At 38.2% G+C, this 21,164-nt stretch overlaps 1 protein-coding gene across 1 annotated transcript; it reads right to left on the bottom strand.

The window, feature by feature from the left end:
• Nucleotides 1–850: 850 nt before the first annotated feature.
• LOC148735339 (uncharacterized) lies at nucleotides 851–12,041 on the bottom strand. The gene is made up of 8 exons (XM_088752941.1): nucleotides 11,954–12,041; nucleotides 10,979–11,344; nucleotides 4,542–4,724; nucleotides 4,117–4,197; nucleotides 2,823–2,911; nucleotides 2,386–2,611; nucleotides 1,737–1,835; nucleotides 851–1,108 (listed from the first exon to the last, which is right to left on the bottom strand). The coding sequence occupies exons 1-8, from the start codon at nucleotides 12,039–12,041 to the stop codon at nucleotides 1,029–1,031; spliced, it is 1,212 nt and encodes a 403-aa protein (XP_088609067.1). The 3' UTR covers nucleotides 851–1,028.
• Nucleotides 12,042–21,164: the final 9,123 nt, after the last annotated feature.

Here is a 21,164-nt window from a genome sequence, read left to right as displayed (position 1 = left end):
ATGATGTACGTCCTAGCCAAACTCAGCTTTGATTGGTTTGGCGTCAAAATTAGTTCTCTTGGAGTGTAATTTGCTAGTGTCTGAGGTAAAGGCAGACTGTCGGCTCATCGTTACATACATATGTACATACCTAACTGAAATAGGTTGAATCTAAACAGCTCTGGGTTAAGGTGGCTCTTCAGTATATTGCGCTATACATTCTTAACTGTTATGACATCACGTAATTAGGCGAATAAGTGCGTGCGCATTACGAGAACATGGTATTGGTTTTTTTTTTCAATCAATGGAGGTGGTAAAACAGGTGCGCTGGTCTTTTTCTTTGGAATGAACAAGGTGACCTTTTTGTCATAATCTTAGTGTACAAGTTGGATAATTAGAAAAATTAACTCCATACGCAAGAGACTTTCTTCCTATCAAGTATTTTTTCAAGTTATTTTTTTTAACCCTTACCTCCATCTACCGTAAGATGTATCGTGAACCGATGAAACGCACGGGATAAGTACAGGCATGGATGGAATAAGATTGGCAATCATATTTCTTTGGCAAGTAGGGTGATCTATCTTTTTCTACAGTAGTTCTCGAAACAGAGATTGGTATAAAATGTTTAAAAGAAATCGTTCGACAAATTTCAGTTCTTAGGATTATCCCCAAGGGTAAAGTCTGTAATCAAGCATATTGCCTCCCCTTCCCCTCCTCAGCCGGAACATATCCCGGTTTCCCTGTGGTATGAAGCGACTAACAGTATTACCACTCTCCCCTGGATGGGATGCTGGTCCATTGCAAGGTCACCCCCCCCCCCCGCATTTCATCAGGCTACCCTGACATTCGCCGGTACCCATTTATTTTCCTGAGTGGAGAGAGGCTCTATGAAAAAACAGAACACATTGACCGGGTCAGCTGTCGAACCCGGACTCTGGACCCGGAGTCCAGTGCATTGACCATAAGGCCACTGCATCTTCTAAAATTACCTTAAATGGAAGTATTTATTCGTTGTAAAAAAAGGGCGGGAGAACGTAAAGTTTAGCCCGTCATATTTTGATATGATTACCTTTAAAAGGGGTACCAGTTTGGCTTGTTGGTGACGGTGTGCTAGCCTTAGTCGAGGCATCTGTGATGAAAAATATTTCAAAACGTTTGTTAGTCAATAAAGATTTCTTATAACGAAGAGCAGGAACATTCCTCTGATAATAAGGCCTTAAAGCCAGAGACTATGCCGCACAAAACTGCAAATGCATCTTGCTCACATTCTTGAGTTTGTTAATGCTCTTTCCGTTTAAAAATTGCAACTGATGGATCACTCAAGCCATGTATCGACCCATAATAAATTATTTGAAATGTCAAATCGCGATGAATGCTACAGGTAAATATTGTTTTAGTTGTGCCAGATCCCATGTAGGCCTCTCACCGGCCCGCCTTACTCAAGGCCTTAGACTTGCTCGCAAGCGGAGAAACGCTCATGCCTCAGCGATAAAAGAATAAAGGCTGATAGTTTCGAAAGAAACTGTTTGGGGCTGCGTCGGTGGGAGTAACGAAGGGCTAACGCTCGAAACGTCAGCTTTTGTAATCATTACGGTGGCCAATTTACCATTTCAACTTTGTTGATATATCCAAATTATCAGCGATAAAAGGCTGATCGCAGGCTATAATTTGGAAAGCCCATAATTTTCTAAGATTAAAAAGTTTTGTTGAGCACACTTCTTACTTGGCACACAAACGCTGCTCATACACAAACAAACCTGTTGGATCCTTTGAAGAAGCGCTGGTGGGGCTGTAATCGGGTCTTGATGGCCATTTGTAAAGTTTTGTATGATTATATGTTCCTGCAATTTCATTTTCTAAAAGAAAACAGAAGCTACCCGTTATGTTGCTTCTTCAAGCTGTTAATGCAAATAGTTTCTAAGTACACAAATGTTCGATCCACAGATCCTTTCGATGTTTACCGTCTTGTGGTTAAATTTTTAATTCTTCGGATTTATACCCCGTGAGCTCTATTTTATTTCTGACTACACAGGATTTATATCGGGTATCATTTTTCAGCGTTCGTGATGAAAAGTAGCGCGTCATATTCGGATCATAATCTAAGTTCTTTAACGATGTTAGACCATTTGTTTTATACAGACTTGTACAGGTATCAAACATGTTAGAGGAGAAGGGGGTTATACCTTTTTGAATATCGGCACAGGGAATATTCACTCGGAAATGTATTTCTAGAATCGGTCTTAAAATGCGCATTATAAAACAAACGTTCTTTTTTATCCTGCAACTTCGGGTTAAGTAATCAACTGTTGCATAGTCAACAAGTGTAACACAACTTAACCAACTTTGGCAACTTTGATACTATCTCAGATATTTTAAAATAGGGTCTTTAAGTGTTTCTTGAGTTACCTTTGAGTATAAAATAGCCATCCTCAGCTTCAATATCACAAGCAACTACATCATTACTTTCACCATGTTTCAACGATAAAGTCCCAGCAGCAATCTCTCCTTCAGGTGCTATTATCTGAATGACTCCTCCTGCTCCGCCACCCAAAGGGTAGTAAGCCTTGTTTCCGTCAAGATCTCGTACGCTCCCTCCATCCACAATTAGTTTTCCGTTTTGATGTATAATTACCTTTGATTAATCATAGCAGAGTTTTTGTTGAGTTTCAACACTAACTACAATAAATTTAAAATGGGTAGAATTCGAATTGCTATTGAAATCACATTTACCTTATGTATCTAATAATTATTATTTTATACAAAACTGAACTCTATCATCGATTTATATATCAGAGGTCCTTTGACAGTAACCACACCTGATTATATTAATTCAGGTTACTGACCTTAGATGCCTTAAGGCGAATAAGTCCTCCTGAGCCCCCAGAACACTCTCCTGCGGGGTCAGTTTGGGCTTCAGCTATAATAGGGGCACCTAGAATTGAATCAATGTCACTTTCGGTTAACACCGCTTAAACAATGAATAACCATTAATTTCCGTATCAAGGAAGAGGAATCGTGGCTTCCGATCGATGCCTTTGAACTGTTTTGTTCCTCAGTGTACCTTCAAGGGTTATCGGAATGGAAGAGGAGACAAAGTTTCATTCTTTAACTTTCCAAAGGACCCAAACTCCTCTGCATTTTAGCCAGAATTTTAGTTCTTGCACTTTTAAATTAGCTGGAGCTCTCCCACTTAGTGATGAACCAGGAATATCTGCTTCTGAAAGCTTTAGATTGTTTGAAACCGAGCTCATTTTGTGTTAACCAAGGTAAAAGCCTCCGAAAGAAGAAAAACACAGTGGCCCGACGGACCTCGCTTTCGTGCAAACTTGTTACTAGGCTTCTTAAGCAAATTATCATTATGCATAGCGTGTATTGGTTTCCGTTACTAGGAAGATGAATCGTTCCCTAATTCTTAAACTTCAACATACATATAGAAAGAAAGTCTACAGCCTGAACATTTTTAACGTAAAAATAAGATTTTTGTAAATCTCGAGTTTGACATTTGTTGAGCACGATGCTATCATGAATTTTAAGTGCACTGAGTACTATGCAGCCGTGATCATTTGGGCTTCGTGTAAAGCGCTTTTTTCTTCCAACGATTACACTTTTCCCATGAGGGCTGCACTGTTTATGAAATAATGAAATAATAATGAAAAAGGAATATGATGACTGTCCATCTCATTGCACTGATTAAATTTACGAAGACGAAACTTCGGTAAAGTAAACTTTTCTCCAACATTTAACTTTGACGGGACAGTTGAAAGGGCAAACAAATGATGTATTTACGGATGGTGTTGTTGTGGATTGGATGGTTGGCCTGATCAAAATTTTACGAGATTTTGCTGTCGATGTCGAGTCAGCTACTTAATAAAAAAAATTACGTCGTCTAGTTCTTTCCAAATAACCGAGCACTTTGTCTTGGTATCAGTGGATAAATTCTTTACAAAAAGAATAACTTTACCACGTAGGTGTCAATTTAATCACATCGATTGAGTCGCGGATAACAAATTCAACTTATCTCGATGACACTTTTGGACATGGTCTTACTATTGTCAGAACGTAACAATTTTTGTAAAAATTGAATTAAGTTAACACGATCGGCCATGGATCGATCAAAGGACTTTGCTCGACCTTTACCTATGATTATCGCTCCATTCTCAGCCACAAGTTCCATAGCTCCTCCACCAGAAACGCTTCCTGGATTTTCCACGCATGAACCTGAATAAAAAAAAAAAAGAAATTAATCCACTGTCAGATAAAAACAATGCAGCGCTTTTTGGCCGGGATGTATCAGGCAGTCAAGCATCTTCGGCTTCTTAACAGGACTGAAACTTTTCTTTGGTTTGATTCAGTTCAGTGATCGAGATACTCGCTTCTGTTTCCGAGCTTGCCGCATGGAAATCTATGTGACAAGGAGAGTAAATATCTCGACTATTATGTAATAGATATAACAAATAGTGATATCTGCGACAATTTATAGGCTACATGGATGTGCTGTAGTTATTTAAGTATTTTTCTCTATTTGAACAGTTGCCTTCAGATGAAAACAATAATTATCTCACCTGCACTTCCTCCTAACAGAGAGGCTGTGTCGTTTTTGTCATACGGTTTAGGCAAAAACAAACTAAATAAGCTGTTGCTAATCATTGTTCTTCCTCCGTTTCCTCCATGACTTGCGCCTGGTGTACAAAGTCCAGACAGGTCGATTTCCGTGAAAGTTATTTTTAATCCCCCAGGTCCAAGTCCTAGCAATTAGTAAACCACCAATTAAAACTTCATTTGAAAAGAAGTAAATCATCATCACTCGCAAAATGTGAATATAAATAACTCCTAATGTGGGAGCGTGGGCAAAAGGTCACGCCTATTCTTAGACCCTCCTATGGTTATCACGAAATTTCCCAGTTTGAAAAAGCAAGCAGGGAAACTTGTAGACACATAAAAAGATAAAGGGAAATATATCCGTTCATACGTGAATGAATAAAATAGTAATGATAATAGTAATGATCATAAACTTTATACGCCCATGAAAAAAACACACAACTATATACCAGGTGATAAACCAGTGGCCCTCGAAAATAATGAATTGTTCAAACCTTAAAACTACCAATGTTAAAAATATAACATAAATAACATAAACGAACAGCTAAAATATGTAAGAGTGCAACTATTAACAAAAGTAAATTTAAAGCTATAAATATATTGACAAAGAATTGAATTAAAAGATAAAATGGTCTGAGGGCCTACAACCGTTTATTGAAACATTGACTTCTTAGTGTTGGGGGGTTTTTACCATTCGCTTGGCGAATTAACAAGAGCTACCAAGACTCTGTGATTTTCTTCTTTATTCTTTACTCTTCTATTGTTGCTACTACCTTCTACTACCGCAGCTATTTTTTCCCTTTTTTTTAGTAAGGAGTGCCCGCGTATTTAATGCAAAAATCACAGACATGTTTGGGTTAGCTGACCGTGGGAGTTTCCATAGTGCATTCGTTGTTTTGCAAGGGGGGAAATCGGGTGGCTCGCTCGGAAACACTTGGCGAGCACCAAAGAACCAATTAAACGCCAATGATTGAGCTGCGCACGAGAATCACGCGCACAAACAGGATCTTCAGTTTGGGTAAAACTCAAGGTCAGTTTTACCAACCCAAACATGACCACCTATGAAACTAATTATTCTCAACCATAACAAGCGATTAAAATGTCTAGCACGACAAGAAGGAAATCCGCGAACTGAGCCGAGTTCAAGCACACACTAAGAATAAGTGATCAAAACTATAAAGTTATCAAAATAACACGAAGGTGTAAAAAAGGCGAGACTCAATAAAAGAGAGGGTAAACTCCTAAAAATACTCGAAATAGCAATCATTTAAAATACTCTACAACATTAGAGCTAGCTGTTGGGAAAACATCTTTCAGCTCGTGAGGATTTTTTCATTCTCCTTTGTACTCTTCGCCATTTTCCTTCCTCTGATTGCCGAAAAAAGGAAAGTTTTGTTTGCTTTTGTAAAATATAACTTTCGAATTGCTTATATATGGTTCGTCTTTTTGCTCGCTGTTAAAAGATGTTGGTCCAGTAGTCAGTACTTCTTTCCAGCTTTTATATCCGCTGCTACGTATAAGTTTTCCAGTGAATTCGGGAGAGAGGGAAGGAAAACCTTCCCCTTCCTCTTCCCCGTTGCCCATTTTTCCACTTAACACCTACTCCCTCGGCAAATATTTCCTCGCCCCAATCTTCCACAGTTACCAAATCTAAGATGGCGGCCTAATACGAAAATGTGCACTTGTGTGCCCAAAATACGCCGGCACTGCAGGCTATAAGCAAACGGTCGAGTTAATTAAGTGCAAATGTGCCCAAGAATCGAACATTTTCAAAATATGGTGCCAACAGCCAAAAAAATCGATTCGACTTATATTCTCGAGTTACTTTGGCCTAAGATTGAAACAAACCACTGCATACTTCGTTTGGCTGAATATAGATTTATTTTCGAGAAAATCGATAACAACTGAATTCCGCCAAAATGTGGCTTTTGAGGCTCAAAACTTCAGACGCTTCTCGGAGCGTCGCGCTAAAAAATGAAAAAACCTGGATTGATAAAAACCAAATCTTGAAAAATAACATCAAAACATATGTTCATTGCAATTTGAGCAATCCTTAACCATTTATTTACACAATCTAATTGAATTTATCCGACCTACTTCCAACTAGATTAAAAATAGGTCAAGAGTAGCCCGTGATTTAACTATGTGCCATACAAATAATTATCCGAGGGCTGCTAGGGATTAATTCCATGCCTATTGTTAGACCTTCCTATGGTTATCACGAAATTTCCCGGTTCATAAAACTCCCCGCGTTCATCCATAACTCGATAGACGCACGCTAAGCATGAAACAATTCTTAAATGTTTCATGGTACTTGGATGGATGAAGCCTATTTTAGGACAAAAAAGAGCGAAAGATCTGCAAAGGGAATAGCCCATCATGCATCACTGCAGATGTCCAACAGAGATAAGTGTAGTGTTTAAATATTTGTTTACTTAAAAGAAGTTTTATAAGGGTCAAACCTGGAAAACCATGACTGTCACCGAAATGTTTGTACTAGCCAACGTTCAGCAGATTTATATCCGTACTGTTTCTTCCCCAGAGGCTACTGTGCCTTGTTAAGTTACTCGTGCCGGTAGTAAGACTTCGACCCATGTAGCGCACGTTCACATTATTCACACTCATCTTAACCAGGCAGTGGTCAAAAAAAAACAAAAAAACTCACGCCTGGAAATGAAACCATTTCTGCGTATCTCAGAACTCAAGAAACGCTTCGAGTAATCATTGCACCAGCTGATACAGCAGGCTCGAGTGCGAGTCGGTATACCTACATCAGTCAAATACGGTACTTGCATTTTGGAAACAGCGGCTTTGAAAAATTCACTCATCTAGTTAGTTACTTAGTATTCTTTCCCAAGAAGGTAGCCAAGTAAGCAGTGATCTATCGCCCTCAAATATGGTCGGGTCCAAAGCCATCAATGCATTATATGGCGAAATATCATAGAGCGTAGCTGATGCGTAATGACAAATTTAACATAAGCCTGTTGTCTGGTCAGACCAGAATGTTCACGCCCGTTAGAAAAAAGACTGAAATCTAGATTTAACAAGTAAACAAACCCATGTTTTGCCTATCTCCTTAATATTTCCATCTAAGATGATAAATTTAAGACGTGAATGACTACTTCTTATTGAAGTCCAAAGCCAATCAGTGCTTTATATGGCGATATATTATTGAGTATGTTTTGATATATCAAAAGGAACTCGGCACCTCGAACTTAGAGCCTCTCGTCTACCCCAAACCAAGCTTTGCACTAGGCGAGGGACAAATTGTCATGGTATGTATGTTAACAGGAGGAGAGAATATGGTTGCTTGGCTAAGAATTAGGTCAACGTCGTCTTTTGGCCCGGAAAATCGAGACAAGTGGAATGGCTCTCAATCCACCTTAAATAAGCAAGAAGAGGTATAACTACAGTTTCCCGTTTTCTGGATCGTTTGTCGAAGTCACAGTGCACTCTTACTGTAGTTTTGAACGAGCAGCAGATATCCTTCTAAGAAGAAAGACACGCACTGCTTTTGCAGAGTTCACATCTTTTCTCTGCATGCAATTCGTTTTATGCCAGTTTCAAGGTAATTTCTGTAATTAATCAAACAATCTATAGCGATTAAAATAGTAAGGAAGAGAAAACAAATACGATTCAATCTTTCAGCGTCTTAAAAAATACTTATAAGTCATGTTAAATCCTGACCTCTACTCAAGGCAATTGTCATCTCGACCGGATCCTTCTCAGACAAAGCCTCAAGTGTTTATAGATACTCAGTGTGGTATCAGCGATTGACGATCAAAACACCCCTCTGAATTTCATTAAATAGGTTTGACTATAACTCATTTTTAAAACAACATACCGTCCACCGAAGAAAATTAAGTAAGAGTGCAGGGAAGTTGAAATCTTATCAACAGTAAAATACAGTAATATTGTAGCACGCAGTGGTTTTAATCACCGAACTAGGTTTACCTTTCGTTCTTTTTGTCCTTAAAAAATGAACTTTATCAAACGAAACAATAATTCACTAAATAAGAATTTAACTTAATAAGGATCGGAGTTAAATAATTGTTTGCTCCTGTTTCCTATATGTAACACTCGACCATAGTTCCTGTAGCCACGTACTTCACAGTCCAATATTTTTGCGGAGTTGTCGATTTCAGTGGACCTCATTTTGAATTAATTAGCGTTATTCCGCACACGAGTAACACGTTTCTGAACGAGCAACATTAATTCCGCGAACGTTTGGTTCGCGGTTTGGTTGAAGACTATATTTAAACAAAGATCTCTTACGTGAAGTAATTACAGCCTCCTTTTCAACGAAATGGAAATGGAGAAACCCCCTAATACGCTTTGTAAACTCATTATCATTGGGTGTTGACTATCCTGCCAAGTTATATATATATATCGCTATTATGGGAGCGATGCAACAATTTCAGGACTGCAATAACCTTTTGTGATACAGCAATATGAACGGTAAGATGATATGTTAAATAAGCTGTAGACTGGATGTAAAAGCGAAACAATTGAGTTTGCGTGGGAATGTGTACATTTTCGAATAACTGACTGCACCGTCAAATCAGCTCATTTCCTCCAACTTTAAAATTTGATTAAATCGCACAGAGTCATTACCCCAAAAAAATCCTTTGGAGATCGAAAAAAACCACACTTCGCCTTCCAAAAGCCAGATTTTCAGTCGATTATTTTATTTACCACATAGTTAAATAACAAGTTGCTTTTGACCTATTTTTAATCTTGTTAGAGGAGGGTCGGATAAATTTAATTAGATTGTGTAAATAAATGATCAAGAATTGCTCAAATTGCCGTAACACATGTATTGATGTTGCTTTTCAAGATTTGGTACTTTTTATCGGTCCAAGTGTTGTCAATTCGTGGCGCGACGCTCCGAGATTCGTCTGAAATTTTGAGCTTCAAAAGCGGCAATTTGGCGAAATTCAGTTGTTATCGATTTTCTCCAAAATAAATCGATATTCAGCCAAACGAAGTATGCAGTGTTTTGTTTCACCATGAGGCCTACCTAACTTGAGAATATGAGCCGAATCGATTTTTTGGCTGTTGCCACAATATTTTGAAAATGTTCGATTTTTGGCCACATTTGCTCTTAAGCGCTTTTATATCCGCTGCCACGTATAAGTTTCCCAATGAATTATTCGTTGCCTTCAACTTGATCAAGCAGCCGTTATCACAAAAACCTTTCCAGCAAAAATCTCCTGCTGTAAAAAGTCTCCTAGTGCTTTTCGTTGCAGGGGAACTATCAATTATTGATTATCAAGGTTGCCCACACGATTAAGAGAGGATGTACTTTGTCTCAGCCAATCAGAATTCTGCAATTTTTCCTAGTATGTGGTAATTGTTCCAATCATACCCGAAAAATACCCGAGATACAAATGTATGGAAGGCACTATGTGCATATATCCACAGATTTTCCAAAGTTCGCTTATAAAGATGCAGAGTTTTTTAGTTTGAAATTTATACCGCCCTTTGTCATCTATCAACTTTTAAATAATGACGTTGTCAATGTTGCTTGAATAACAAAAGCTTTTTGGTTTCGTCCCTTGATTGGATGTGTGTCCTTTTTCCACTTTGGATCCACTACTTGATGTTTTACTCAGTTTAAGAGCTAGGGATCAAATTGAAATTTTCTCTGCTTGGCGGAGGAAGAGCATCTAGCGCAAATACTTGAGCTAAAGTCAATTTGAAAGTGTGCGGAGTGATTTAATGAACATATCCGTAGTGAAGTTTCTCAGGTGACGTTTGAAATTATAAGAGATATCTACTTTCGAAAACTATACTTAATGTGCTCTTCTTTTCATTCTTTCCGTGCTGTTTCATGCATTACTTTTCCTCGGAAAACACATCTTGGAATTGTTAAGTGAGAAAGATGGAAAAACATTGGAAAGAAAGGGGAGGAATTTTTTCAATCAGATAGAAAAATTTGGAGAAGTGAAACAGTTTTGTGCCTACGAACAAATTGTCCCGACAGGTTTTGTCCCTTAACAGTGCTCGTTTTGTTGAGTGAAAGTTTAGGTATATAACAAAGCGCGTTGTCCAATTAGTCCAATTGGCGAATAGATGACGGATAAACTGTCCCATTAGTGCTCAAATCGAGTTGTTGACAGCCTTCAAAATTGATGATTTTCAAATTTAGATTTGTCATTAGATAAAGTTCTTTGGGCATCTGTATCAAAAGGTTTAAATGCAAAGGTCGACTTAATAATTTCGACGGAGAATTAGACTTTTCCGGCTTTGTCTATTCTCAGAGCAAAAACTTGAGGCATTCAAAGCGCGTCTCACCTGGGTATAATTTTGACCCTCTGACGGACGTCTCTCCAGTAGAATTATGTAATAATTGCCTACTCTCAGAGAAAAACAACAAGGCATCCAAAATGTTTCTCACCTTGATATAATTTTGTTGTTTTTTGACCAGTTCTGACTTCCTCTTCTGTTGAATTCTGTGTAAACCCACCAAGACATGTTGTATCAAATATTTTCTCTCCACAAGTCATGTTCACATCAGTGTGTATCGAGATGTTTCCATTCTGACTCTTTAAACTCAGAGCATGCTTCCCGAACACTTGAACTGTTGACCCGCTCCAGAACTCAATGTTACCACTGAACTCTATGCGAGCAACAAGATGGCTGCCATGTGGAGAGCTTCTTTCCTGAAGTGTTGAGTTGTAATTAGCACCCGAACTGCTGTTAATGGACGGAGCAGTTGTGTTAATTTCAAGAAATTCGCCGCTGTTTATTATAAAGGAACCAGCTGAAAAAGAAAAGTGGTATTTTGCTATGAATAAAAACTATTCAACTGATTTCCCTTGATACGGATGTCCAATTTAAGCTATAAGTAGAGCGGTTGTACACTTGTTCAGTTAAACAGCAATATGGTCTATTTGTCAAGACAAATTCTTGTAGTTTTCTCTTAAAGAAGACTGGTAACAAATCATCAAACCAAGTCATAAGACTTACATTCATTTCCTCAAATCACACATGCGTGGAAGAGTTTCTCTTTCCCTTCTCTAACAACATTTGTCTGAACATGACCATTAATTACCTTTTGCAGTTAGTACATGACTTAAAACCTATTTCGATGGAGCACCTTTGACCCGAAATAGCGCTAAAAATATATAAAATTCAGCGTAGAAACTGTGAGATCTTGCTAAGCTCTGCAAAACGCAAATGCTACCAGTTCGCATTCAGTCAACCGTAAACAGTTGTTATTAGATCATAACTGTAATTAGTGTTAATCTGTAACCGTCACCTGTCACGTTGTGTAGTTGTTATCCACCAGAGCTTTTCGAAAGTGGCTAATTCCTGCCTAGCCAATCGTTTTAGTAGATTGCGTGATTCTTTAGATAATTCACAGCATTACCTAATCCTTTGTACATTAGGCTTAAATAGAGCTGTTTTGAAAAGCTTTCTTTGTTCGAGCCAGTTCTGGCCAGGAGAAACCCAGCCATGTAGCCAGTTCTGGTAAAGCCAGGTCAGGCCAAATTAGGACCACGTCAGTTCAGTAGAGTTTGCAGAATAAATCTACGTTGGAACCAACTTTACTGTTGTTAGTCATTGTCTCAAGGATAGTCAAGAGCCGTAATAGATCCCGGCCCCAGGGAAACCTTTTCCCAGAGGAAGTTTATTGAAATTTCCCCGTACATCCGTTTATTTGTTAAGGCAAAATTCTGTTTTCACATAGTAACGCACATTCTGCTTTTTTTCTTAAACAATATCTACTATTCATACAACTTCGACATTCGGCTTTCTCAGTCGAAGTTGGAGTCAAGCTACCTTCGAATGGTATCCTGCTGGAACAAGCTCAATCTTTTACTATGGCCAAGTCATGATTTCGGAGAATTGCTGAATAAATTTACGAAAGACCGTGCTTCCAATGTTTTGCGGCTCCGGTTCTGGAAAAAAACACTTTTCACTACCGCTGGATAAGTCGTCCACTAAAACTATGTTTGTTGAATAGTTACAAAGTAAAAAAGCCGGTCACAAACAACGATTTCCTTCTTCTATTCCGCTCGCGTGTACAGCGAAAAAGGAATAACCTACTGGAGGACACTTTAAAATCAAACTTGAATTTTAAATATGGCATCAAAAGATTTAAACATAATCGGTGTTCTCAAATTAGAAACTGATCTATTTGTGGTCGACATCTATGAAACAACCTCTAGTCTCTTATCGTTGTGGCCTGTCCAAGATGTTCTAGGCATGATTGCTAGAGAACTTTAATAATAATAATAATAATAATAATAATAATAATAATAATTTACATTTATATAGCGCAGACCTCTATATGAATATATTCAGTCGCGCTTCACAATATCGTAAGATAAAATTATGGCAAAAGTAACTAAGATATAAGAACTTATTGGAACCTACGAGTCTCTGCACTCAAAGAGAACAATAGCCTAGCCAAGTGAATAAGAAACATGAGTAAAAATAAAAATCTATTTGAAAGCTAGTATTAAAAAAATGAGTTTTGATAGCAGTCTTGAAATTGTCCAATGTCTTTATGTTACGAATTGTCGAAGGTAATGCATTCCAAAGACGGATGAGGTACAGCTGATTGGAAGGCACGATCACCAAGGGTTGGACGGGTCCTGGTGCTTGATAATTCGAGTAATAAAGACTCGTTTGACCTAAGAGAATACCTGGATCGCTTTTTGATGCTAATTAAATCAGTCAAATAGTTAGGGGTTAGACCATATAAACAGTTAAATTTCAAAAGAAGAATCTTAAACTTTATACGGTAACTAATCGGGAGCCAATGAAGGTGGAAAAGTAATGGCGTAACATGAAAGTATTTTGGTGATCCAGTGATCAACCGAGCTGCGGCATTCTGTATCCCATGGAGTTTCATGATATGTGAATTCGGGAGGCCATATAGTAGACTGTTACAATAATCTATTCTACTGGTCATAAAAGCATGAACTACTGTTTCGGTAACTGAACGACTTAGATATTTCCTAATTCTACGTATGTTGTAAAGATGATAGAATGCGGATGAGCAAGTTCTTTTAATATGACTAAGCATACTCATCTTCGAATCAAACCAGATTCCTAAGTTTCGAACTTCAAATGATGGAGCAATTTTGGAGTCGCCAACAGATAAGATGCTGATGTTACTGACTTTCTGAAGTTGTTGTCGCGTTCCAATCAGAAGACATTCTGTCTTATCCGCATTCAGTTTTAACTTGTCCGTTTGCATCCACTGACTAATGTCAGCGATACATGATTCCATGGCAGTTAAAGTAATCATTGCATGGGGGGGAGGGGGGGCGGGGTGGGGGTAAATTCGAATTAGCCCAATTTTACTTTGAGAAAGCCGGAACTTTGGCTCTATTTCTGGAGATAACACCACAAATTATGCCAGAGATGCTAACTTGCTAACTTGTCGAGCCCTAAAAAATGAGTCCGTTATGAGATGAGATGAGATGAGATGTCGCAAGTGGCAATTACTGATGACTTGTTTTTAGTAAAATAAAAAGTGTCCTTGTACGTGAATTTATCAGCTCCAAGGGAAGAGTTTGATTAAGATGTGTCCACAAATTTAGATGAGAAAACCATATCTCTTGTGAACAGACAGAGCACTGGTCATCTTTTGCCGCAAATTAAAAAATCCGCTTTCCTCCGGCCTCTTTTTTATCACGTAGTACAAAAAAAAAAAACAGTTTCTGGTGGACAGGATTACAAAATTTTGCCGCGTTCCTGTTTAACCTATAGAGTCTGCGTTGATATTACGAAACAAGTGATTAAGACAATTAAAGACTACCCTTATTTAAAGAAGAATTAAGTTCACGATCGTTACTGACTTCGTCAAACGGTTCTGTAATCTACCCTTCTTCGTTCTCTATTTTCCGCTTAAATGAAATCTATTTTCCGCGAAGGGATGATAACTGAACGAAAAGTCAAAAAACGGAACTGGAGGAAATTTTTCAAAACTCGTTTTTCACTTTTTAGGCCTGTTTTTAGCTCTTATAGAACGTTTTAGAATGATCTCTCTTTTCCGATTAATAACAGCATGATGAATCATACGAGTTCTTTTTATTATTGTATTATATAGATACGACAACGTCCATGCATCGATTAAAATTGGCGAGGAAATTATTCCTCAAACAGGTTTCATATCTTAGAAATGCTTTTGGTTATAAGCTCAATATGATAATGCACATGCATAAAAATTTTCACAAATTAAAAACGAAACAAATGAGTATTTACGATTTACGAGACTTTCAGCAACAACGATGAATTCCTGTTATAAATGAATTGAGACTTAATAATGCCTCGACTAACCTCTTAGAATGTTTAAAGATCATTCACTGACCATCATCCATATATGCATGTTTGCGTTAACAACTCTACTTTGTTGGAGACGTTTCCTTAAAGAGCTCGCGAAGAACATACGTTAAGTGCGATGAAGAGTAACAGAAACTTTGTCACCGTTTTCTTCAAGGTGCCACTTCAGATGAACTCAAAGTTTTGTACATATTTAAACGATTACACTTCTGTCGTCTTTTTTCATTACGCAGACAAAAAGTGGTCCCGTGAGGGCTGCTACTTCAGCGACTAATTTCAGTTTGATATCGTTTTGCATATGTCAATCATTCAAAATCTCAGCTGGCAGATCAGAGATCAAGTAAAATACTGTTGACAGTTGGGAAGATACATTGGAAAATTTATTGCAAAGCTGCTTTAATGTTAAATACAAATTACTCAACCAAATTTTTCTTAGGTATTGGATCTCTCTCACAAACCTGGATGGATCAGTAATACGTAAAATAAAAAAAAAACCATCCATGACCCGAGGCAAAAAGCATTCAAAATTGTCAAGCTGTTACAAGGCTGTGGAACCTATTGTTTGAATTTAAAGAACATTTAGAAAACAACTTTGTCAGTGAAAAAATAACGGTTGGAGTTTGGACAAAGTTTTAAATCAACCGCGGTTTAAAAGTTTTTTCGGAGAACGTTTTGTTGGGAAGCATTCCAGAAGCAATGCTGAATAGAATGTTTAATGTTGACGGTTAAAATGAGCCCTACTGACGTTTGACGGCTAAATTTTAGGTCAATTGACGGTTAATTTTTTGGAATGTCGTCTATTATACGAATTAAACGCGCGAATTTGGCTGTAATTTTTCATAATGACGCATTTGTGAAGGACCGTTCATTTTTAACACCTTTTATAAATAAATGACTTACGTTTTGCGACACCGAAAGTGTTTCTACACCGGAGGTCAGTTCTGTCGCTAAGCAGTTTTACTCGCGAATAGAAATTAAGGACATAAATGTATTTTTGTGATATATCAAAACTTTTATTAATACACAACAGAACTTGACCCCAATTAAGGCAATCGTTTAGTTCTTAATTAAAGATATCTAAGACATTTGACAGCTAACATTTTGCTTGCTTGTTTTGACAGTTGACGGTAAAAATATTGCGTTTATGACGCTTAATGGTTAATATTTTGGCCATTTGACGGTTGACGCTAAACCCCATTGAGACCCTCAATCAAATGACGGAGAGAATTTTCACAAAAATTCCGTTTATTTACATTACTTTCAATTTATTGTGTATTTGCGGGCAAAAATGTATTTTTAGCCGCTTGCACGCTCACCTGTTTAGGCTGTTTTGTTATTTGATTTAGTTCCTATCTCCCAAAAGTCACGAAAAGTGATTATGATAGCAATAATACCGTTTTATGTTGTTAGGTATGATTATGTTTTGTGCCCTCCTCAGAGCGGACATTACATTAGGTATGGTTGATGTGGTTTCAGACAATTTCTTAATTCCCCCATCTATATATGCCTCAGTCGATTAGGTGGATAGATATTAAAGTCAGTTGATTTTTAGATAATTCCCCATCTTATTGAAATTTTTTTTCAAAAAGACAGACGACTGGTCGAGGCTTTCAGCGAAATTGGATCTGCAAGATAATGGTTAGATTCTTGTCCAGTTATTGCCTTCATCAGTGGTCAACCTCACAACTACACAGTACACTATCAATGAAACAATTTATCGTAAATTGATTTAGCAGAATTTCGAACGAATTTAGCTGATTCTAGATAGTTGTGAGTGATGTAGACAACCGAGTAAATCATTTTTATGATATAACGCGAATGAAGGGAGCCTTAAATAGTTCCCCGTGGAACAACAAAGTTAAGAAACCTCTCGGCTGATTTACTGGAGCCGAATTTACAGGTTAGCCTACTGTTACTCAAACAAGAAGAATAACCAGGTATTATGGTCCACAGTATAAAATGCCATTCTCAGATCAAAGGAGACATCGAGCGGATATGCCGATGATTATCGAAACTTCAAGAAAAGTTTTCCTTTTGTTTCTAAGGATATCAAGTAAGTGCTTTGTAAACCGGAGGCGGTTTTCTATTCAAATTTCATAAGGAAGAATAGGGTAATATTCTAAATTAAATACAATGGTAACCTATCAAGCCTGAAGAATTTTGGTTTCCACGTGACCGTACGACCGACCATTTGTACAAGGTGCTACTTATAGCATGCACGAACTGTTCAATTGCGGGCACTAATCTTGGCATAATTATTCAGAGGGGAACCCCAGGTAAAAAAAAAGGGTAAGGTTATATGTGCGACTAATAAATCGGGTGCGCTTGCACTTGCACAGCAGCCTGATGAAGTGCGCAAACTCGTGTGCGGTCTTTAGGTGCGGTCTCCAGGCGCAAAAAGTTTGGCATAACACAAGGGCTTCATGTGGGCTGCCTGACGTGAAGCCCGCGTGGGCGCTTTTTTCAGAGGGAAATCATGCTGATTGAGTCGATTTAAACCATTATTTTCCGGTAATTTGCGTTTTTATATCACCTTACAAAGTAACGGTATCGGTAGAAAGAGCTATGTCAACTGGGGAATTTATTCCAAATCAAAGTTGTGGAAACAGGGTTTAAGTGAACCGAGACGGGAAATAGAGGAAAGAAGCCAAAGCGCAGAGCGAGTCGTGAGCGACGCTAACGAGGGTGAGAAAGGACTCGACCAAGTAGACAGAAACACGGGGAAGAAGAAAGCGAAAGAAAAAAAAAAGAAATAGAGTACGGAGAGTACTGGGAGAGGAAAAGATAACGACCCTAAGGAAATAGACTGAAAAAAATTAACAACACGGAGAAAGTGAACTCCGAAAAAGCCGAGGAAGGACGTGAAAAGGTGGAGAGGTAAGTTGAGTCTTATCTGAGTTTTTTTCCAAGCTGATGCCCCTAAAAATTCGATTTTTTTTCATTTCATACGATTTTCTGTTTATAACTCATAGTTTTGATGCAGACAAAAAATTAAATGACGTTGCAGAAAAATTATCTGGCATTCGTCCTTTCCGTAAAAACCTTCGCGCCGGTTCATCGCTCAAACAACACTTAGAGTGTTTGTATTCGCCAAATTTTGTTTTTTTACTTTCGTTTCTATTTGTGCGAAAGTATTTCTATAATATTCTTATGATCTTCGCACCTTCTTATGTTAGTTCTTCGCGCCTAAAACGCTTTATATGTTGCAATTTGCATGATCGTTCATATTTTCCTTGATAATGAAGTCACGACTACTCCGAAATTAAACGTTGGATTTTATCGTTCGTTTTTACAGTTTTATGTCTTAGGAAATCTCTTTTGATACTTTCGTTTCGTTATTTAATTCAGTCGTGGGTAAAAGGAAGAGAAGCATTTTGCCTAGAAATTTTTTAGATAATAACCAGCGGCGAAATTACAAGCAAGCTTCCATCATTCACTCTTAGGTTGTTCGTTTGAGAGATTCGCTCCTATGTCGAAGATGCGTGTATGGTTTTACCATAGGATTTGAATTCGTGGCCTTTCCGAAGATTAAGATGAAATAGAAGTTTTGCACAACAGCCATGTTGGATGGCAGGAACAATGAAAATATTTTGCATAAGAAAGAATTTTTTTTCCCATGAGTAAAATAATCTATTGTTCCTGCCATCCAACATGGCTGCTGTCGAAAACCTCTATTGAGGTTGAGTCAGCGAGGTTCATGTTTACTAGTGAGTTTGTCGCGGTAATTTGATTTTGACAATATTGTCATGTAAGAACCCGTCAAAGATGTGGTACAAACAAACTCGCTGGTTTCATGGACTTATTTCCGCTGCGAACAGCATTGTTTGGTCGTCATCCTATATCTTGAAGCTTTCTACTCAATTCGAACTGCAGGAAATGGTATGCCTTACAAAACATGGTGCAATTTTCTCCTCGCCCAAAATCTCTAGTAAAACGTAACCGTCGATGCTCGAGTTAGCTTCGAGTTTTCATGAACATGCTTATGACACGTTCATTCTTCTACTAACACTGGAACGTGGAGAATCAGTCTGTAATTGATAATTTGGTTTTATCAACTGAGTTGATAATGTGAATTGGCCACCGTAAAGGGTTTCAAAGCTGACGCTTCGGCCGTTAGCCTTCGCCAAACGCTCCGCTGACGAAGGGCTAACGCTCGAAACGTCAGCTTCGAAATCCTTTGCGCAGGTCAATTCACAGTATCAACCCAGTTAATAAAACCAAATTACCTTGCTACCCCTACCCACGCGCCACAGTTTCTTTAGAAACTTACCCCCTTTATTCATCTGTATTTCACAGTCATTGTAATTTATAAGAAACGCCCGAGCTATGTTCGTGTATATATTGAAACGGAGTCACAAGTTGGTAACCACGAGGTTGGACTATAATAGTTGTTGTTTACAGTTTGCGAATGGGACAAATGTTTTGCCTTTATCTGTATGTTAACCGGCGTGGATATATTCTGTTGAGTTCATTGAGTTACCATCTCCTCGAAGGAACAAATTAAAATGCGAATCACCAACCGAGTCCTCTCTGCGACAGTCTCGCGTGGCAGAGATCAGTCCTACATGAAGAGAGTCCTGCACGCAAAGTCTTACAGAGTCCCTTCTATTTTAGCTACAAACATTCGCAATTTATCGAACAAGGTAGACGAATTGCATCAAGTCGCCATTCGCAACAAAACATATGGCATTTGCATAACTGAGACGTGGCTTTCGCAGCTGATACCGGATTCGGCTGTCTCGCTACCTAGATTCTTTTTATCATTGAGAAATGACGAGAAATACTAATCCGGTGGCTGCTGCGTATACAGCAAGGAGGAAATTCCGAGTAAGCGATCAGTAGAAATGGAACAAGAGAAATTGGAATCTATCTGGGTACAATTAAGATCGCAATCACTCCCGCAAAAAATTTGCATACTTATTCTGGCAGTTGTTTATCATTCAACCGCTAACGGTGAAGAGGAAAATGTTACTCTTCGGGATTATATGCAAAATACAATGGATACGTCGAAACATAAAGAGGAAAACCGGCTTCAACCGGCTTGCGCTCTGACTCTATTTCTAAGTAGCTAGTTCAATTCAACACAAGAGACTCTGGGATACTTGAATGATTTTTCACTGATAGACCCCACACCTTCGATCCTCAGAGGATACCAAAGCTTGGCTCATCGGAACACTACACCGTCCTAGTGTGCTCAACCGTTAAACTTCCACCTTGACATGATTCTGTACAAAAAGTTCACAGAAGGCAGTACCGCGCAAGCAAATGGAGAGAGTTTGTATCCTGGATTACAATTAAGGATTGGACCCAAGTTTACAATGCTACCTCATGTGTTTCTAAGTTTGAGGTATTCTCTCAGGAACTTCGTTCAGCTATTGAAACTTTTTTCCATGGAAAACAGTAAAAACCTAGGTATATGATAAACCTTGGATGAAAATTGAAATCTTGGATTAACAATTGACAAGAAGCATTTATTACATATGGGAAAGATTCGCCAGTCTATAGGCTGTGACGGAATAGAGTCCCTGGCGCTATTAAAACAGCGAAGCGCTCTTATTATAACCCCAAAGTGGACGGTCTGGCTGAAACTAACCCCAAGAAATGGTGGCAAGGCATCAAATCTCTGACTGGACAGGAAACCTCTAGTAAGCAGGAATGGTACCAACAGTTCTTAAGTGACATTATCACTAGTCTTTATCTATTTCTCAAGACAAACACTCACAGTTTTCTCTCAAACAAGACTGGTGACAAAAAAAGAAAACAAATCATCAAACAAAGACACAGGAGTTACATGTATTTCCCTAAATTACACATGCCTGGAAGAGTTTCTCTTTTTTTTTTCTTCATCAATGCTTGTTTGAAGATGAACATTAGTATTTCATTTGCAGTCAGTACATAACTCCAAAGGGATAACAGCGAAAAGTAATAAACACGGAACTGGGGGAAATTTCTCAAGACTCTATTTTTTAGGCCCTTTTTTTAGCACCGATGATACAACGTTTTAGGGAAAACTTTGTTTTGAGTTTCATAACAGCATGATTAATCTTACAAGTTGCTTCACTAATGTGTTACACGGATACGACAACGTCCGTGCCCAGATTAAAATTGGCGAAGTAGCACCACTTCTAACAGGTTTCCTATCCCATTGTATCAGTAGTGCTCAATAAGATAACGCACGCGCAAAAAATAATCACAAAGGAAAACGGAAACATATAAGTACTTACGATTTTCGAAGCTTTCAGTAACAAAGACGAATTCCTGTTAAAAGTGAATTAAGAGCGACT

This window comes from Stylophora pistillata, chromosome 3 (genome assembly GCF_964205215.1).
Source record: "Stylophora pistillata chromosome 3, jaStyPist1.2, whole genome shotgun sequence".
NCBI lineage: Eukaryota > Metazoa > Cnidaria > Anthozoa > Scleractinia > Pocilloporidae > Stylophora > Stylophora pistillata.
The sequence above is the reverse complement of the archived record's forward strand: the minus strand, read 5'-3'. Positions and strand labels throughout refer to the sequence as shown.